The following is a 20823-nucleotide window of genomic DNA, read 5'->3' as shown; positions in this document are numbered from 1 at the left end:
GAAACACCATCTACAATTAGGGATACATTTTTTTTAAACCTATCGAGAGCCCTAAACCTTGGGGCTTACATGGCCACCAATCATTCAATATACATTTTATTTTAGTTATTTAAATTTTAGCTCTTCAATTTGACAATTATCAGCAATATTACCAATTCTTCTTTTGTGTTTTCGTTCTTTCCCCCAGCCAGTCTGACTAGTATGCACTTTAGAATTGAAGACTGTTAGTTATCAATGTGTAACAAGAAAACTATAACAAGTGTCAAACTGTACCAGACACAAAGAGAAGACATTCATGGTGAGCTGCTCCCAATTCTAATAGTGTTCTTGCTGTACAGAATGAAGGCAGTGTATACATGACACAACGCTATCCGGTCATTGTTTGCTTCAGGATACAATAACTGCCTTATAATCAGACAGTGTTCATCCCAAGTCATGACTTAAGTAAATTTCACTTCCTATGATGCAACAATTTTGTTGGAAATAACTATATAGAAAGTACATCTTCATTTTTGTGGGCTTTTTCTGGACAAAGTGCCTAGCTACAGATAAATAGTTTTTATTTTACAAGTCATTTTGTCACCAGTTTGACAAGTGTGTGCAATTATTAAATTGCCGGCAATATAAATCCCTCTCTTATTGCCAGCAGGAACTAACATGTCAGCATGGTGGCCTCTGAAACACCCAATAGCTGGCCATCAGATACTGACTAACACCTCTCCGAGCGTTAACAACCGTCTAGATTCCATTTAATCCTAATCCCTGTTTCCCTCCCTGGGTTTACTTTCAGTTCTGCATGCTCATTTCTTTTCCTACCCTCCGCATTTATTGGATTCCCAAACTCTGGAATTATTTTTTTGTTGTTCTTAATGGGGTTTATCCTTTTTGTATTGTGCTGTTTCCATTACATTACACCTTATCAGAGTTTCTATATTATAATGTTGTATATACTTAGAAAGGTAACATCTTGTGCTAAACCACAGAGTGGCGTTGGGCAGTGTAGGATGCACTACTATTTATTTAGGGCATGTTTGTATTAATGTTTTCTTACTAAAGTGTATAAAACAACTTAAATGTTGGTCTTTCTGTATCAAACAACAAATAATTATGGGCCTGATTAAGAGGTGCATGCTAATGCGGCTGGGTCTTTTCCCGCTATCCCGTTGCAGTGCATACTAAGACATTGCACCATCGGACACACCATCCAAGCTTGCACGAGCTCTGTAGTAGGTGCAATTTCTCCATCTGAACATGGTGTCTGTGTCAGCTCTACTGCATCTTTAGTCTCTGTCAGCGACATGGCTTCGTCTGCCTAACCAACCCCCTCCCAGGAAAGCCCACTGATATCCCCAGTTACTGCGTCCAAGTAAGTTCTGCGTGTCCCTGCGGTAACCATCAGGACACATGCGGAGTGCAACTCCTGTGCATGCGCAGTCATTCCAACATCGATAGTGCGTGCAGTTAGCGTCACCTCGGAATCAAGCTCCATATGTCGTCTGTTTTTTTATGTGTCCACTGCTGACACTTCCAATAGGATGGCCATGAAAGGGAGAAGATTCATTAACATTGTAATAGTGTAATACGGACTGGCACTGTTCTATTAGGCAAGAGGTTCCCAAATGCGGTCCTTAAGGCACCCCCAACAGTTCAGGTTTTAGAGCTATCCATGGTTGAGCACAGGTGATTAAATCAAATTGACGAAGGTACTAATTAAGTCACCTGTGGTCAAGCATGGATTTCCTTAAAACCTGGACTGTGAGGGTGCCTTGAGGAGTGAGTTTGGGAACATCTGTTGTAGGTATCAGTGGATGTCATCTCCCATCCATCGCGATGGACTTTCCTAGCTCTCATATTCTCTTTCATCTAAGACTACTCCAGCTTTCCACTCAGACCACAATCTCTATACGTTCACAGCGAACCCTACATGTCCATGACCCCATCCTCATCTCAGCCTCACTTATACCATGCCTCTCTGCTGCCTAACGCTGCAGTATCTTTTTGCCACACTCCATTTTTACAGCAATCCAAACCCCAACCCTGGCACTGCAGGCACATTAACGACCTATAATAATGCTTCCATGCCACCGCGCATCAATTGAGAAAGTCTCCAACTTTGATTTTCACCGCTTGAAATGTATCCTTATTACTGTGCCTCTCGCTCCCCCACAAAGGAAACATACTGTAAGTCCTTTATATCCTCCCAGTCTACCATCCCCCAATGTCTCTCTGCCACCTTTAGCTCACTTCTGTGGACACAACCTTTCACTCATTACCCTCATCTTTGTCACTGACTTCCTAGGCAAAATCATCAAATACACATTATATACATACATGCTTGTATGCCTGCCTGGTGTGCAGGATATAATGCTAGCCGGTCTAGTGTGCACATTAATCTAAAAGCATGATTCACAGGAAAGAAGCTGAAGCAGAGCTAGTATTTGGCACATTACTCTTTGATTCAATTTTAAAAGCCTGAGAAGGTACTTTTCTCACCTTGCAGTTAAAATCGGGGTCTAGGCCATATTTCACTGGGACATTGTTGGCTGACATCATTGGTACCGAGACAGACGTCTGCTCTTCTGTGTAGAATTGGCGCATGACTGTTTCACGTGGATTAAATTTGTGTACCCACTGACCTGTCATAAATTCCACAACATGTTAAAGCCATTCGCACCAAAAAGAATAGGTTTTGTATAATATGTCAACACTAGCGCTGTCGACAGTCAAAATGTCAACAGCGCAATGTCGATCTGATAATGCCATCGTGGTAGTAATGTTACTTAAAGCATTGCAACTGTGTGTCGGCATTAAAACTTTAAACAAATTGGTAAAGCATCATGCTTAAAGTTATAATGCTGATATGTCTACAGTGCTTTAAGTAACATTATAATGTCGTCATTCTCAGGTCAACATTATGCTGTTGACATTTTGACTGCCAACAGTGTAAATGTTGACTAACTACTTCCCAAAAGAAGACCACAAATAATATGTACATTTAGATCACTGCCAGTTACAGTTCTTAGAGACGATCTCTGAAACCAACCTGGATACTTGGCAAATAAGACTTATCAGCTAAGTGATCCCACTGGGATTTATTTACTAAACCTTGAATGGAGATAAAGTGAACAGAGTTAACGTACCAGCCAATCAGCTTCTAACTGCCATGTCACAGGCTTTGTTTGAAAAATGACAGGAGCTGGTTGGTTGGTACTTTATCTCAGTTCATTTTATCTCCATCCAAGGCTCAGTAAATAGGCCTCTGTGGACAGTCATCATCAACCTACACTGGTCAGACTGGAAATGCTATACTGTTTGTTTGTTTTCTCCTGGTTGATCCTGTTGATGTCGCTGCATCTTGCTACACTTTTTGAGTTTCTATCGGGCAGGAGCTAGCTGAGAGATGTAGCTGTAATAACCTTCTCTTACACATGTAACTAAAGTAATCAAACTTCTATTTCTCCATATAAAAATGGCTGAAATACATTGACACATACTATTAATACTTTTATACATGTTAACAGGTATAGGATTATTGTGCTGTCATGACTTATGTCATTGTAACCACAGTGTAGGAATGTAACTTTTCAGTACGGCATATATTGTTCATTTTTTTTTTTTACTATTTCTTTTCAAAGTATAAATATAGTTGTTTCCATGTGTCCGCTTAGCCTGTGTTTGTCTTGGTTAATCACATATCTGTTCTCCGTAATGGCCAACAGCATGGCCAGAATGTACAGGTAAGTATGAAAAGAAACCAAACATTGACACATTGCATCTTATAGGGTGTACTGTTGTATTTTGTATGGTCAAACGAATATCAAGGTTAAAGATCAGGCACTTCAATCCTCAGCATCCTAAGTTGATTATATCTTCTTCTAAAGGTGCATACACACGTAACGATTTTTTGAACGATTTAACTATAACGACGTCGTTATCGTTCAGTCATTGAAAAAATCGTTCAGTTTCTGAGTTGTAACGATGAACGATGCGCATTCCTGATTTTCATTAAGGGACGTTACAAAAATCGTTTGTAGTTCAAAAAATCGTTCACTACACTTTAAAAAATATGACAGATAATCTGGCAGAAAATCGTTCAGAAAATCGTTGGTAACAAAATCGTTGTGTGTGTATGCAGCTTAAGACTTTTATATCATCCCCTTACTCACTGTTCTATGAGAAATATCAGCATGTTGAGCAGTTGTCATCGCTGTAGCTCACGCTAGATATGTAACAGATATCTTTTTCCTAAAGTCACTGAGGTCCTTTCCTGTAACCACGGTAGATATTACCACCAGTTTTTAACATAATCCTAAACATGAAAGATTGCCACTTGTTTATTTAGCTTAGTGCCCATACTTGTGTGGAAACACTTGCTTTTAATATAGCACATTTGTTATGTTCCTTATTTGGAAATTATATGTACAGTAGATATGTGGACGACTTTGTTGATACCTTTACAGCTCTTTGAAAAAAATGAATGCATTCTGGAGCAAAATATACTGCCCAGTGTCAGAAAGTTCTGTCTCAGTCACAGGTTCTCCAACAGGATAAGGACCATCAAACACACAGCTAAAAGTGGCCTTCTATGAGCCCTGATCTGAATCCTATAGAACATTGTATGGAAAGAGCTGAAACATGCAGTCTGGAGAAGGCACCCATAAAACCTAAGACAGCTGTTGCAGTTTACTCAGGAAGAATGGGCCAAACTACCTGTTGTCAGGTGCAGAAGTCTCATTGAGAGCTACAGAAATCACTTTAGATTGTGCAACAAAATATTAGGTTAAGGTCCCATCATTTTAGTCCATGACATTTTCAAGTGTTTTATTGTTTAAGTACACTTACATTGTCCTCGCCTATAACCCCATTCCATTGATCCTGAAAAGGACCACACTGTTTGCTAACATGCATGCAAACAGTGGCATAACTACCGTTGGTGCAATGGGTGCTGCTGCTATGGTGCCCGAGCTGCCTCTGTGGCCCACCACTCTCTCTGCACCCAGCCACGCAAGGTGGGCCAGTCCAGTCAGGACTGCCGAGTGGGGCCCCGGTGTCAGCAGTTGATTTGGTGCAAGCTGATTACAGATGGCACACCGGCAGGCAGACATGGAGTGACAGCGCCATCGGTCGCAAGGCAATTAGCCGCTTCTGATTGGCTGCCGGTTCGTAACCGGCGACATTCAAATTGTACCACCGCTTTCTGTCTATGTCTGCCACTGCACCAGCTGTAATTAGCTAGCAGCCCGACACCAAATCCACACCTTCTGGTTGCTGATGGCACACAGGGGGAGGTGAGAGGCTGCTTGAGGGACACGGGGGTGAGTTGCTGGGTGGGGGGCATAATGTGTTAAGGGCATTACTGTGTGGCATAATGTTATAAGGGGCATTACTGTGTGGAAATAGGGGGGTTCTGGACGCGCTATTTATATTTGAAGTGGGATAAAAAAAGGGGGTTATAAAATGAACAAAACAGTTGTGTACAGATGTATCAAAGGTTGTAAATCTATGAGACCGGCAATTGCTGAGTAAGCAGAGGGCTAAAAACGACACTTAGAAACAAAAGGATGTTAATAGCTCTTTCATTGACAAATATGTGTGTTGGAAGAGTAGTAAGTATGTTGCGGTAGTCCCGTGTCTTGCACGCTGAGAGTGGAGCAGCGGTATAGTACTCACCCTATCTTACCCTATTAACGGTGCAGACTGAAGTCCGCTGACGACTTGTGGGAACGGGTTGTATCGGCAGTGTGCTCTGTGTTAAGGCCATCCTGATGCAGATTCTCCGGGCTGTGTTTATTCTGGCTCTGAGATGCGAGCCGAAGTCCGGGGTTTCTGCTGCCGCTTGTGCTCCTGCTGTCTCTCTGTGATCTTGCTACGGGTTGTTCCTAACACCAACGCGTTTCGTCATTCAAAGACTTTTTCAAGGTGTCTGTCAAAAGGATTCCAGCCTCCTTAAATACCCATTGGGGTGTTCTCATTGGTTCTTTCTTAATTAGCGGCTGGATTATCTTATTACTCTGTGGCCTTACTGATATAATGGTTATGTGAATAAAAATAATAAATGCAGCAATCTTTAATGGTTAAAATACATGTGGGGTTTAAAATATTTGTGGGGTTTAAAATATTTAAAAATTACTTGGAATTGCGTTCAATAAAAAGAGCTACATATGTTCCTTTGTTGACAGTACTGATTAAGCACATCAATGTTGCTCAGGTGTTTGCCAGGTCCTCAAATTGGTATTTAATTAAAAATTGTGAATGTTAAAAGACTGAAAAAAATGAGTTATATAAAAGACTGTATGTAATGATATATAAAATAATATTTAGAAATGATTTGTGAGATGTAATAATTAATTAAATCCTTAAAAACGCTCCTAAATCAAAATCGATGTTCAGACCCCTAGGTTGGAGAGTGCCCATTTTGTAAATCCATTCCGTTTCAGATTTAGAAATTTTATCCACATACTGTCCTCCTCTCCAATTTTTTTCCACTTTATTTATTGCTGTGAATTTCAACCCCCTCGGGTTCTTTTGATGGTGTAATAAAAAATGGTTTGAAACACTATGTGCTGTGAAGCCTTTTTTAATATTGTTTATATGTTCTCCCACTCTAGTTTTTAATTTTCTAATGGTGCGGCCAATGTACTGGAGTCCGCAAGGACATTCCAGTAAATAAATCACACCCTCCGTATTGCAATTGAGGTTCTGTTTAATCTGGAATTCCATATTTTTGGTTTTAGAGCAGAAATTGGTTTAAATTGGTTTATTCTGAATAAGATCTTTCATTTCTGAGACTCAGAAATTAAAGATCTTATTCAGAATAAACCAAGAATTGTATACAAAAGAGCAGAAACACTCCAGAGCATGCTGACTGCTAGTTGCATTCCAGCTGACAGAACATCATTTTCCAACATACAAAAAGGATTTCATTTTTGCTTAAATTGTAAAGCATGCAAAGACACCGGAGCAATCAGCACTAAACCAATAAAGAATTTCTGCTCTAATACCAGGACAGCAGGAGAGAGCAGGAGCACAAGCGGCAGCAGAAACCCTGGACTTCGGCTCGCATCTCAGAGCCAGAATAAACACAGCCTGGAGAATCTGCATCAGGACGGCCTTAACACAGAGCACACTGCCGATACAACCCGTTCCCACAAGTCGTCAGCAGACTTCAGTCTGCGCCGTCAATAGGGTAAGATAGGGTGAGTACTATACCGCTGCTCCACTCTCAGCGTGCAAGACACGGGACTACCGCAACATACTTACTACTCTTCCAACACACACATTTGTCAATGAAAGAGCTATTAACATCCTTTTGTTTCTATGTGTCGTTTTTAGCCCTCTGCTTACTCAGCAATTGCCGGTCTCATAGATTTACAACCTTTGATACATCTGTACACAACTGTTTTGTTCATTTTATAACCCCCTTTTTTTATCCCACTTCAAATATAAATAGCGCGTCCAGAACCCCCCTATTTCCAATAATAGAGTGTCAATCAGGTGTCAGATTACCATCAGGTGTCTGATTACACTCAATAGGACAGCTGCTAATTAATTGATTAAGCGCGCAAGATCATCTTGAACAAGCATTACTGTGTGGCATAATGTGTACGTGGCATTACTGTGTGACAATGTTTAAGGGGCATTACTACTGAATGACATAATGTGTACAAGGGGTGCTACTGTGTGGGATAACCTGAATGGCCTCTGTGTGTGGGCAAATGTATGTGGGGTTTTTTTTTACTGACTAATACAGAGGTTCCCAAATGCGGTCCTCAAGGCTCCCCAACAGTTCAGATTTTAGAGATGTCCATGGCTGAGCAGAGGTGGTTAAATCAGATTGACTGAGGTACTAATTAAGTCACCTGTGCTCAACCATGGATATCTCTAAAACCTGAACTGTCGGGGAGCCTTGAGGACCACGTTTGGGAACCTCTGGACTAATATATATGGTCAATTTAAAAAGGACTAACTCTGGATTTAATATGAACTTGCTTGAGTCATAAAGTTTAACACTTGCTCAGCCTGTGAGATTAAAAGGATACTTTTGTAGCTTTCACACAGGTTTTCGGCACACTGCAAATTTCCGCCGGAACCTGTGTAATTTAAGAGTGTCCACATATTTATGAATTGTGTGACAGTGAGTGACCTTGACGATGTTCAAAACTAGGCAAAATCCCTAGTCACACTACACCACCATGACAAATTTGGTGGAGCTAGGTCCAAGACTCTGGCCATGCATAAAGGACAAACAGACAGACAAATAAGCTTTCTTGATTATTATATAGATACTCTGTTAAATCAAATGCAAAGTCTGATTTCTATTAAATACCAAATAAACAATGATGGGTGCCAATTATGTCCAAGTTATTTCAGAGAAAAATATGGGGTGTTCTTTTTTTGTGGAAGGGTCCCAACAAATGTGTCCACATCTGTAGGATACTGATCAGCCCTTTTTAGATGATAGCGTTGGAGATTCTCTGTCTTCAGAGAGGGTGCCAAGAACAGTTTGACAATGTACGCTGTGTGACTATGTGATGCTTACTCAGTTTCACTCTGCAGGGGGCAGCACAAAAAAAAACATGTACAAGGTCCCATAGCCTGCTAGTGCTGTCAAATCCAAGTACACTGCATCTACTGCAGGCAGCTCTAATATATCCACTCTACAATGATTTTTTTTTATTTTTTTTACTGCTTGTTAAAGGGGAGATCGATCAATCAGATTTTCTGTAACTTAAAAATAAAAGTAATAAAAATATGAAAAACATTTTAAATAAAAATGTATATAAAGTTGCAGATTATATATATGCAGAAATATACAAACACACCCAATATAAAATGTGCATTGGTTAACTAGTTATACATAAGCAGTAGACGCACTGTTTTTATTACTCTATTTTACATTTGCTTATTGCTTTTCTTTGTATTTACCTTTGAAGTAAGCTGCTCCGAGCAGGAGGACACTAATGCCTGACGGCACTTCCTTAAAGAACCGCATTACTTTGCCATCAGTTTTCTTCTGTACAAAGTCATTGGCTTCAGACAGGTCACCGCGGGTACTTCCTGACAAAACCTTGGGCTTGTTCCCGTAGAACTTTTCCATTTCTGTCGCAAAATCCATCCGAATTCTCAGTCCTGGCAATGATAATATAACTGTTATAGACATGCAGGTGGATATAAATTGACACAGGGCCGAATTCAATTAGCCGCGAAAAGACGAGCTGCGATGTTTTCGCCGCCTTCGTCTGTTATGAGGCAAAACTGTATCCCTGCCTGCTCCTGCTTATCTCTGTATTCAATTCCAAAGACGTGAAAAGGTAAACAGGCAAAATCAGCAGAAAGTGACACTAGCGAAAAGTCCCTAAGATTTTGGGGAAATCAGTCTGTACCCCAGAAAAAGCTGCACTAACATTATCTATTTGGGAATAATAAGTACCGAGGTCAAATTTGGGGTACATGAAAACAGGTACTAGCATTAATCCCCATCGTTAACCAGATGTGTGTCTGACTTCGACACAAGTCTGGGTGTTTGGCATCTGGGTAAATGAAATGATGTGCTCCATACTTCTTGCTTGGCCAATGACCACACACAGGCTGATACACATCAGTCATGATGTTGGGAATGTCCTCAATATTGTACTGTATACATCAGACACAGATTTGCCATTTAGCCCAAGTAAAACCTATATAGTATAGGGTGATGATTTTGTGGAACAAATGGTAAAATACATTTACAGTGGCATGAAAAACTTTTTGCCCCTTTGATGATTTATTTTTGTACATTTGTCACACTTAATTGTTTCAGATCTTCAACCTAAGGACCTCATTCAGAGCCGCTCGCAAAAAGCGAGCGCTCGCTCTGAATGAGGGTGGCTGCTTTTTTTTTTTTCAGCTGGCCTCCTGGCCACTCGCTAAGCTGTGGGTGACCACCCACAGCTTTTGCAAGCAGCCAGGTGATGGTCGCGACCATCGGGCTTGCGACGAGACCCTTGTCTCGTCAGCCGCAAGCCCCAGTGAGCTTCCTGCTCTAATAGAGCAGGAAGCTCACTACTGACATCACAAGTGATGTCAGTAGGGCCGCCCACAAATGGCAGGCGCCACCCCCCCTCCCCGCCTACAAAACGGGGCGAGCTGTCGATCAACATCGACAGCCGCCCCGTTTGTAGCAAGCCCCGGAGCGAGTGAATTTCTCACTCGCTCCGGGGCTTGCGCACGGGTGTGCGCAGTGCCCCACCATCGACCAACTTGTGAGCGGGTCTGAATGAGGGCCTAAATTTTACACAGACAACCTGAGTAAACACAAAATGCAGTTTTTTAAATGATCAGTTCATTTATTGAAGGAAAAATGTTATCCAGCACCAACTATTTTTTATAGGTCTATATATATTTGTTACATTGGCCAATGATGTCTGTTTCATATTATTAAATTTGCATTTTTTTATATATTCAAGTATCTTTTATGATTTATTATTTTTTATTTCTTCTGGCACAATTTTTTATTTAATTTTCTATCTTTCTTGATTTAGGCTTTGGGTGTTACACAGCGCTGTTCATTGTTTTTTTGTTTTTCCTTTTGGCTTGCAACCTTAAAAGAGCTGTGTAAACACTTATTAATACTAATAAGATTTCTTAGTGTTCCATTTTTCAACGCCATTGGTTATAGATTTCTGTTTTGTTTTTCTGAATCTAATAGGAGTAGACACCATCAGGCTTCATTCCTGCCAGCCCTGTTAAATCTAAACATCATTTAAGTAGAACCTTTCCAGCAATGTGAAGTTGGCTAAATTGTCTCAAGAAACAGCACAGTATGCCGAAATCAAAATAAATTCCAGAAGAAATGAGAAAGAAAAAGTATTTGACATATATCTGTCTGGAAAGAGTTACAAAGTCATTTCTGTGGTTCCAGGACTACAGTGAACCACAGTGAGAGCTATTATCTCCAAATGGAGAAAACTTGGAACATCTGTGAATTTTCCCAAGAGAGACTGGCCTACCAATATTCCTCTAAGAGCACCTCACGACTCCTCCAGGAAGTCACCAAAGAACCCAGATGAACATCTAAGGAACTGCAGTTAATGTCAATGTTCATGATTCCACCATAAGAAAGAGACAAAAACAAAAATGGTATCCATGGAAGAATTGAAATGCAAAAACCCACTGCTGCTAACCAAGAGGAACAGTTTGTTTCACATTTGCCCAAAAAAAACCAAAACACATTGATAACCCCCAAGCCTTTTGGGCTAATGTTCTGTGGACTGATGAGTCAAATATGTTACTTATGTCTGACGGAAACTAATAGCATTCCACAATAAGAACATCATACCAACAGTCAAACGTGGTGGTAATGTGATGGTGAGGGGATGCTTTGCTGCTTAAGGACCTGGGTGACTTGCTATAATTGATAAAATCATTAGCTCTGCTCTCTACCAGTACATTCTGAGGGAGAATCTCCGGTCAGCAGTCCGTGATCTCAAGCACAATTGGGTTATGCAGTTAGGCTGCGTACACACTGAGCGATGCGTGCCCAGCTGATATGTCTGCCCGACATATCAGATCCTGGGTACACATCAGAATGAGGTAATGAACGACGGAACAATACCTCGTATCCTTCATTACCTGCAACGGGACCACTTGCGATATCATCCGGTTGGTCATGCACATCCGACCAGACGATGTCGCAAGCGTCTGTGGGAGCGTGATGCGGCTATGTCGTATCAGCCGAAAACAACATATCGCGCTGACATTGCTCCAGTGTGTACCCAGCTTAAGACAACAATCCAAAGAACAAGTCCATCTCTGAATAGCTCAAAATAAACAAAATTAAGGTTTCTTCAGGGTCCATATGGATCCACAGGAATACCGTGGGGAATATTATGGTTGGAGACCAGGCAGCAAACAGTTAAAGCTTCAGCTCCCAGGATGCCTCGGGTCCTCCTCCATATATACCCCGCCCCCAGCCACAGGCCTTTAGTTGTTCGTTTGGTGCAGCAGGATTCAGACGCACCTTTGTAACAGGGGACTGCTCAGGCAGTCCTAAGCTTTTATATTATGTTTTATTTTATATGTTTTTTGGGTTGGCAGTACTGAGCGTCTGAATTAAGACGCATGTACTGTGACTCCATCTACCTCCGCCGGGCCGCAACACCAGTAACTGGGCTGGTGGTTTCGGTGGGTCGGGGCTAAGCTTGCTAGCCGCTATGCTGCGACCTAGACTGCAACCAGATGCACGGAGATGTCAGGTAAGCTGATTCCTCGCTTACGGGGAATCGCGTGTGGCAGTCCTTGCTTCTGGTGTCAAAGACGCACCAGAAGCCGCTGCTGTCAGGGCCCGGGATTGTCCATGTCCTCACTACACCACCGAGGCCTTATCACCTGACGCCGGGGATCAGCAGCAGATGCTTCTGCTGCCACGAGGCCAGCTTCCCCGGCTGTAGCTATTGGTCTCAGGAGGGGTTGTGTCAGTCTCCCTATACACCTCCCCCTTGGTCAAGGTAGGTATATAGTGCTCTATATCCTATTATTCCTTTGTGTTTGTGTAGTTGATTTAGAGTCGATTGTAATATTATTTTACATATGCATTGTACAGTATGTGACTGTTTGCTAGCTGCTGTATTGACACTGTCTTTTATTTCAGTCTGTCAATTATAACTATCTCTGTTTTTTCTCTCCATCCTCTAGGGGTGGAGGTATTTCTCTGAGTACTTCACATTCATTTAGATTTGTGAAGGCTGTCACATAACATTGCAATTATTGCCTTTATTGAACATGTCAAAAGATAAAGGGATACAGGAGAGGGAGCCCTCTATGCTGGTTTCATGTAAATCATGTATGGCCTATTTGTCCCCTCAGGACATTAAGGATAGTTTGTGTGTTGTCTGTTATAAAGAGCCACCTCACCAGTCCAGTTTACCTGTTCCTTGACAAGAGCCTTCTTGGGTAGCCTAATGAAGCAGTTTGTGGGGAATCAGTATGTTATACCGCCGGATCTAAGCTTGGCGGATGAAATACAGACGCTGGAAGACCGGCAGATGGAAATCCTGACAGGGTAAATATTAACCCTATCCCTACCCCTCCCTCCCCCCCTAACCCTCCCTTAGTGGTGCCTAACCCTAACCTCGCACCCTAGTGCCTAAGGCTAACTTCCCCCCAGGGGTGCCTAAACCTAACTTCACCTCCCTGCACCCTAAACCTAACCTTCCCGAGGGGTGCCTAACCTCCCCCCGGGGGTGCTTGACGCTACCCCCCTTCCCCTAGTCTATCTCTCCTGGGTGAGGTGCCTGAGTCCCCCCAGGAGTCCCTGAACCTAAACCCCCCCCCCCCCGCGGCTAACAGCTCCAGACGCCCGGCTTACCTACACTCGGTATGCCGGATGTCTGTACCAACCAATCAGCTCCTAAGCTCCATTTTTCAAACAGCCTGTAACATGACAGGAGCTGATTGGTTGGTAAGCAATGAGTTTTAAAACTTGTGGTGCATGATAAATGGTACTCAAGCCAATCAGCTCTCCACTATCATTTTTCAAGCAGATGACAGTTAGGAGCTGATTGAATGGAGCACCATAATCATACGCAATGAGTTTTAAAACTCGTTGCATATGATAAAACTCATTGATAAATGGGCCCCTTTATCTTTCTCCACCTTATCACTCTCCAAGGCTTAGTACATCTCCCCCATATAAGAGGTTATTATAGTGAACAAATAATTTTTATCTATCAGGTTTTAAGTTATTTACAAAGACTATAACGTAGAGATGCAATTGTAGGAACAGTAGTTTTTCCTGTGCATGAATGTAATAACAAAGCAATGCTAAAAGGCGAATATGAAGCCCATATATTGTCAATTTTGTCTTTATGTACACTAGGTAATTATTTGCGTTTTGTTAGTTAACATCTACATGATTAATCTGTTTTAACTACTTAGCTGAGAAATTGTTTTCCCAAAAAAATTGTCAGAAATTGTAATTTTTTTTCTTATTTAACAAAGTTTGGAATGTATTTTAAAAAAAATATATTTAAATATATTATTTACAAAAAAAAACACACACACACCTAGGGGGCGTTTTCCATGCCCTGTGTCCAAAGGACCCCATTGTAAAGTCACCTCCCACCCCTCTTCAGAAATGGCGCCGCCCCCAATGGCAAAAGATCCCCTGCACTATCACCTTCACCTTCCTAGTGGTAATAGATCCTAGTGGGACACCCACCCCAGTGTCAATAACCCCCCACTTTATTAATGCCCCCCTCCCCATGTGTCACTGTACATTAATATGTATTTTTTTAATGTATCCCATGTGCAGAACGGGGGACGCTAGTGAGGTGAGATAAGCTTATCTTGGAAAACATAGGCATACCCCGGATCGGTTAGGAACATGTAGAAGAAGGAACCTCTCCAAATAACAATTTGTGCTGACATTTTTACAAAGTTTTACTGGCAGCTATCACTTTCTTTACTGATAGTATTAAACCATAACTGCTTCTAAACTGAAAGCAACAGTTACACAATATTATTACATATGCATTGTACAGTATGTGACTGTTTGCTAGCTGCTGTATTGACACTGTCTTTTATTTCTGTAGAAGGCATACCTGCCTACTCTCCTGGAAAGGCTGTGGGAGGCTCCCGAAAATCAGGTGGCACTCCTGGCCCCTTGGAAGAGTGAACAAGTCACCCTCACTCCCCCCCCCCCCCCCCCAATAGTAGCCGTCCACTTACCAGGCACAAGTGGGGGGGCTGATGATGCAATCCATGCTGAATAGTATCACTGTTGCCCCCTCCCTTGCTGTACATTGCCTAATATTGGCCTTGTATAGCAGGGGATGGGGCCACGATGACGCAATCGGGCCCCCTACCGCGCCTCCCACCTATGCAGCTGTTGCACCCCCTACTGTGCTGACCAGGCAACCAGTAAGTCTGCAAGTATGTGTAGAAGGTGGATCAGAGTTTATACCAATACAATACAGGTTCACATACTTTTAGTGTCGCCCAAATTTCTTTTGGAACCTCTCCTTTATTTATAATACAGTGGTGTAAAGGTTACACTTACCTGATCCTCGCTCCTGACGCGACCGCCGCTGTCCGCTCAGTCCCGCCCGCTCTTCTCTTGCATGGGAGAGACATCATACGTCATGACGTCTCTCCCATCACATGCCTGCAGAGGGAGCTGGAAGACGGAGCCCATTAGTGATCTCCAGCCGGCTCCCTCCGCGGACGACGCAGCAGCTAATGAGAGTCAGGCAGACTCTCATTAGCTGGCTGCTATTACAAACACACAGCCGCCGCTGGCAGATGTGTGTTTGTAAACTGTGTAGGGTAGTCCGCTCTCACTGCGGTCTGCCCTACACTTGTGGGGCCGAGGGACTTCTCCACCCCTTGGCTACTGGTGGCACTGCCGGGTGGCGCCCCCCCCCTTTGGTCGGCGCCCCTGGCGAGTGCCATCCTGGCCAATGGGTAGATACGCCCCTGGGAGGTGGCGTTATCCAGGGTCTCCCCCGGTTACCAGACTCCTACTCTGCTCTAAAAGGTAGAGCAGAGCCCGGATCCGGTCCCAGTGATCAGCTGTGTGGTCTAAACAGACCGCAAGCTGATACCGTGTAAAAAAAAAATTTGTAAAAGAAAAAATTCGCTTACCTGACTCCAGGGACCGGTGGTCGGGGCTCCGGGTGATGTCCTCCCTCCGGTCAGCTGAACTCCCATGCAGCACTGCGGCCCGGTCATCATTTGATCGGGTCCCAGTGCAGTATGGGATATCACCTGACCGGAGGACATCATCGGAGGCCCGGATCATGCAGGTAAGTGTAATTAAGGGAGGGGGGTCGGCGCATGCGTGGGCACTTTGTCACAATATTTTTTTGCGAAAATACCGTGACTAGTGTGTGGAGGGGATTCGCAGGGTCACAGCTTTCTTGCAAGCTCTGTCCCTGCAAGGGATTTGTAGTAAATCCCTGTGATATTGCCTGAATTCGTAATGCGAATTCAGTCGATAATATCACACTACAATCTGCATTCAATATGCGGATTGTAGTAAATAGAGCCCAATTGTCTTATATCTGACTGTCAGTAAATTGAGTGATGATAGCAACCCTTTCTATTCTATTAGCCAGTGAATGTGTTCACAGTTCATGGGCTGCTATTGTTAGAATACGGATTTGTGAAACGGGAATTAACAGTTTACTTCTCTCCAGTATGATTCGAGATGCGCTTTTGAGTCCTTTGTCTTGTGAAGAAAGGCTTGCTAGCAGCTCTTTATAAGTGGCATGGACCTCTGGGTTATTTAACAGGTCATAGTAGAGGGTACGATGTATTAACGATTCAGTCCTCTGTCCACTACCTGCAGACATTACAAAAACATAAATTATTATATAGTTATAAACAGTTATGAAAAAAACAATTGTTTGATGCAGGACTTGGCAGATTTTGGGCCTAAAATGTACTTCCAAATCATGGTCGTTGTACATAGCTGATTATAGTGAAATTGATCAAATTAAAGTTTAACATTTTGAATTTCCACAAGAAATTTGATTAAATAAGAAGAAAAGTGGTGCCCTTCATTTCTATGACATTTCATTGTAAACATGTTTTTTTTTTTTAAATAAATACATTGTTAAACATCTTTCTGTTTGAAACGAGAACAAAATATTTACCAAATGTATAAATATGACATATAGGTCTGTTGCTTAACGTCAAAATATTGCGAAAATTAAATCTAGCTCAATATTTTAATAAAAATAAGTATTTTTGCTATTGATGAAGACTCTCTCCTGAAAAAAAAACCATCGTAGAATAACGATTTGCTAATAAAATGAATGGTAATCGTATATTATTGCAATTTATTGTGTTACAAAAACGTCATCATATTCTAAGATTGTGTGTGTTGACCAGCGTCATCTATGGCTTGTGTTATTAGCATGCTTTAGCTATCTTTTGCTGGGTAGGAAGATGTTTCAGATTTTCCTCTCAAGGTGCCCACACACATAGCGACATTTTAAACGATTTGGCCGATTTCGTCGAATCGTGACGACGAATCGGGTAAAAAAAGTTCAAATCGTGAGTTTATACTCACGAGCACGATGCCGATGTGCGTCCCCGCTCGTCGTACATCGCATCTTCTGATCTGCCGTGCTGCAGGGCAGATTAGCCAATCTGGGATACAATGCATTGGCTGCAAGATAGATCTTTAGTCAGATTGGACATTTTTAACTCCAAATCGTGATCACGACGGCAAGGGAGCTCCCGTGAAAGTTCATGAGGAAATTGGCCATAAAATCGTATCGTGAGTACATCGGTATGTATGTGGGCACCTTTACAGTGGTTACTACTCATCCTTGTGTGTGTAAATGTGAAGGAAAGAAACTTGTAGTAGAGGAGAACATTTTTGATCGTATACTAATAAAAAGCAAGACATACAATCCTAATATGTAAGTTAATATCTGTGATACATGACAGATAATGCAATGTAAAAAGTTGCTTGGGCTGCAGGTTTTCGCCATGTGCTAGTTTTAATGATACATTCAAACAATAATGTTAACTAACGACATGTGATATCGTTTGTTAATTATCGCAAATCTGTTCATATTTTTTATCAATAGGCCCCATAAAGTGTAATCTACTTCTTCTCAAAAACCAGACTTGTTATGACATTTACAGAAAGGTAAAACAATACATAAAGAACCCAATTCAAAGGTGCACGCTAACTGAACGCAATTCCATTAATAACGCAGTTGACCGATGTTTGAAGTTGTGCGCATGCATCCAAGTGGCACTGTGCCTACGTCCCAATGTTTGTAAACTATTTATTAAAAGTTGTGTTTTATTTGGGTGCCATGATATGACAACCCCTTTCTCTCTATCTTGTTGTTTACAATGAGATATATCAAACCTTCTAAATACATAAATAAAACCTATGTTTGAGTTTAGGTTATATATGTATATTATGTGTATATGAAGAGGGATTCCTGGCCATTATGCTGGCAATATGATTAAGATGAACTCACTCCCAACCCGTAAAGCTAAGAGTTTCTCTACATACTCACCCAAGGAAAGACTGGAGAGAGCAGTGGCGATGGTCAGTGGTGACAAAAAAATATTGCTGGTTGGATACTTGTTTGCTTGCGCACGGAAAAGGTCATAGCCAAAGTTGGATGCAGAGGATGCGAGCTTGTTTAGTGGACTCTTGTAGAATGGGTCCTCTTCTTCTACAGCAGTGGTGGGGACCTAAGGAAAAACACAGGAGAGAACATAAAATTCCAGGCAAATCACTTTGTATGTTGTACTTTAAGCTTCTATATTAGGAAAGGAGAATGTTGGCAGAAGTTTATTTTTAGACCAATTACAAAAACAGCACATGGAGTAGAAAACTAAAGCATGCCTTGTTTTTTATTTGAATCTTTTTTTTTTTTACCTGGTTATTTTATGGACAGTATACTGGTTAGATGCTTGATCACTTGTTGACCAGTAATAAGCAGTCTGTTTTGACATTTATACACTTGTTAACTTGCAGGTCCTCGCTGTTTTTTTTTATCTTTGTCGTAAACCAGATTAGTCCACATATCCCACCACTAATTTATTCACCACCTGGTACATACTCTACATTTTTGCATTCTTTTTGCAGTATTTGTTGCACCATTTTAGCTTTGTACATCATATATTTAGCACCTTGTATTTTCTAGTTAGACTAATGCCGGATAGTTACACACTTTCCGGCTCGGGGTATGTGTGTACCCAGTGACTGCAGATGTGAAGGCACGATATAATGGGCGGTCCGTACTCACTGCACGGTCAGGTGCATGACTGCCCAATATATTGTTCACCCGCCGTATCCAGAACCATTGTGTCGGTCGCCGGATCTTAAGATGCGCCGAACAACGCACAGATGTGCGCTAAAGTGCATACACACTGGACAAATCATCGTTCCAAATTGCCTCAAAATGACAAATTGACCAATATATCGTCTAGTGCAGTGATTCCCATCCTCGGTCCTCGAGGCTCATGAGCAGTCCTGGTATTAGTGAAATCCATGCTAAAGCACAAATGGTTAAATCAAAATAAATGAGGTACTGATTAAGTCACATGTGCTCAACTATGGCTATCCTAGGACCGTGGTTGGGAAGCCCTGGTCTAGTGCGTACATAGCTTAAAAGATAAAACTTCAAATTTAGAGGTGTTTCAAATGTCTAATTTGTGACCTTGACCCGAACACTCTATTTTTTTTTTTTTTTATTGAATTAAAAAAAATTGAGAGTTTTGAGACCCTTTTTAAGAAACCAAGTGTCAAATAGCTGTACAGTTCTGCATTTTTCTCTTAGCATTAATAGCACTCATGTGACACCCCCTCTCCCCCTGCACACATCTGTGATTTCTTACACATTCACTGATATCTCTTTGTTTACAATCCTGAGATAGAAAATATTTATTGGTTGGAGATGTGAGTATCTCACCTCCTCCTCTGCAGCATCTTGAGAGCTGGTGATGGAGAAAATAGCTGCGGCAAGAATGACAACTAAGTACTTTTTCATAGTGAGACCTGTTAAAACATTAAAAGTAGAAAGTGTTTAGAGACCTTGCAATAATAAACAAGCACAAACAGAATGTGATCAATCTTAGTCAGGTTTGTAGTCTTTGCTGTACCTCTTCATTTCCTTTCACTGGCCCTCTTCATCACAAATACATTACCCTAAGGCTGCGTACACAATGGAGCGATCAGCAGTCGTTCAGACTTTACAGACGATTTCCCTTGAGCTCAGAATAAGCGATATTGAGTGTACACACACTGCAATCTTGTGAATGACCAAACAATATATCTTATAGATTGGTCGCTAGTGAATTATCGTTTCTCCTGTACACAATAGAACAACCGTCATTAGGATGAAGGTGATGTCAAATCGATCCGACATATCGTTTGTCGTCTGGTTTGCCGTGCACACTGCAAGATAGGCCCAAAATTGCTAGCGATTGCACCAGGAGCACGCAATCATGCGTACACACTTATACACTGGGCGATGTAGGCCAGGGGGGTGCGGCCAGGGGAAGCAGAGCCTCCCCTATCATACTCCCACCCCTGTCATACTCCCTGTCGTGCTCAAGAGTTTTGATATAAAAACTGTTGTTATGCATGTGTGCCTCCCCAGCTATTAACCTCATCGCACGTCACTGATGTAGGCGATATGGTGTTACGAAATGGCATATCGGCCCGACATCGCTCCAGGGTGTACCCAGCTTAAGTAACTAATTGTAGTCATTATATAAATCCTAATTGCTTGGATTAGATACTGTAGCTGTCATAGAAAGCAAAATGAAAGGCTGGATGCCGGGATCTGTTTAATGCAGACATTTTGAAAACCATGATAATGTGGAAGGAGGGAGGTTTTTTATTTTTTAAATGACTATTCTATGAAAAATATTTATCCCTTCTTCCAAATCTAATGTAGTGGTAAAACTGCAAGCTCCTTTGGTTTGGGAAATATTTACTCCCCAATAGTCAGACATAGAAATCCCAGGCACTCCAAACCAGTCACAGAGACACTGTTACTGGTTGTGAGAGTGGTAATGTTTTACTTTAATAGGAGTGTGATGGGCATGTGAGTACAGGAAACATGGACCAGAGTTATATAAATTTTTTGAAGTTTCAAATTGAGATTTTACTCTCGCACTGGAACATTTTGCTCTGTCTGAATGCTACGCTTTGGTAATGTGATAGCAGAGGAATTAGTCTGAACGGTTTGGCAGCTTCGCAGAGGTGAAAAGAAAGATACATTGATCTTTTATTTCCTGCAGGAAATGAGTAGTGTAAACAGCCAAGAAAAGCACAAAACCAATTGAATAAAACCAACACAA

At 41.8% G+C, this 20823-nt stretch overlaps 1 protein-coding gene across 1 annotated transcript in view; it reads right to left on the bottom strand.

Moving 5' to 3' along the window:
- SERPINF1 (serpin family F member 1) overlaps positions 1-20823 on the bottom strand; it is a 75083-nt gene that overhangs the window by 13076 nt on the left and 41184 nt on the right. The window contains exons 2-6 of the mRNA XM_088454934.1: positions 19428-19513; positions 18024-18204; positions 16166-16321; positions 8926-9129; positions 2494-2636 (exon numbers count right to left, since the gene is read on the bottom strand). Of these exons, the coding sequence (XP_088311060.1) occupies positions 2494-2636; positions 8926-9129; positions 16166-16321; positions 18024-18204; positions 19428-19505 (762 nt within the window). The 5' untranslated portion in view covers positions 19506-19513. The remainder of the gene's footprint in view (positions 1-2493; positions 2637-8925; positions 9130-16165; positions 16322-18023; positions 18205-19427; positions 19514-20823) is intronic.

Source organism: Taudactylus pleione, unplaced genomic scaffold (assembly GCF_031769625.1).
Source record: "Taudactylus pleione unplaced genomic scaffold, aTauple2 ptg000040l, whole genome shotgun sequence".
Taxonomy (NCBI): Eukaryota; Metazoa; Chordata; class Amphibia; order Anura; family Myobatrachidae; genus Taudactylus; species Taudactylus pleione.
Note: the sequence above shows the minus strand (reverse complement) of the source record. Positions and strands in the feature narration are given on the sequence as shown.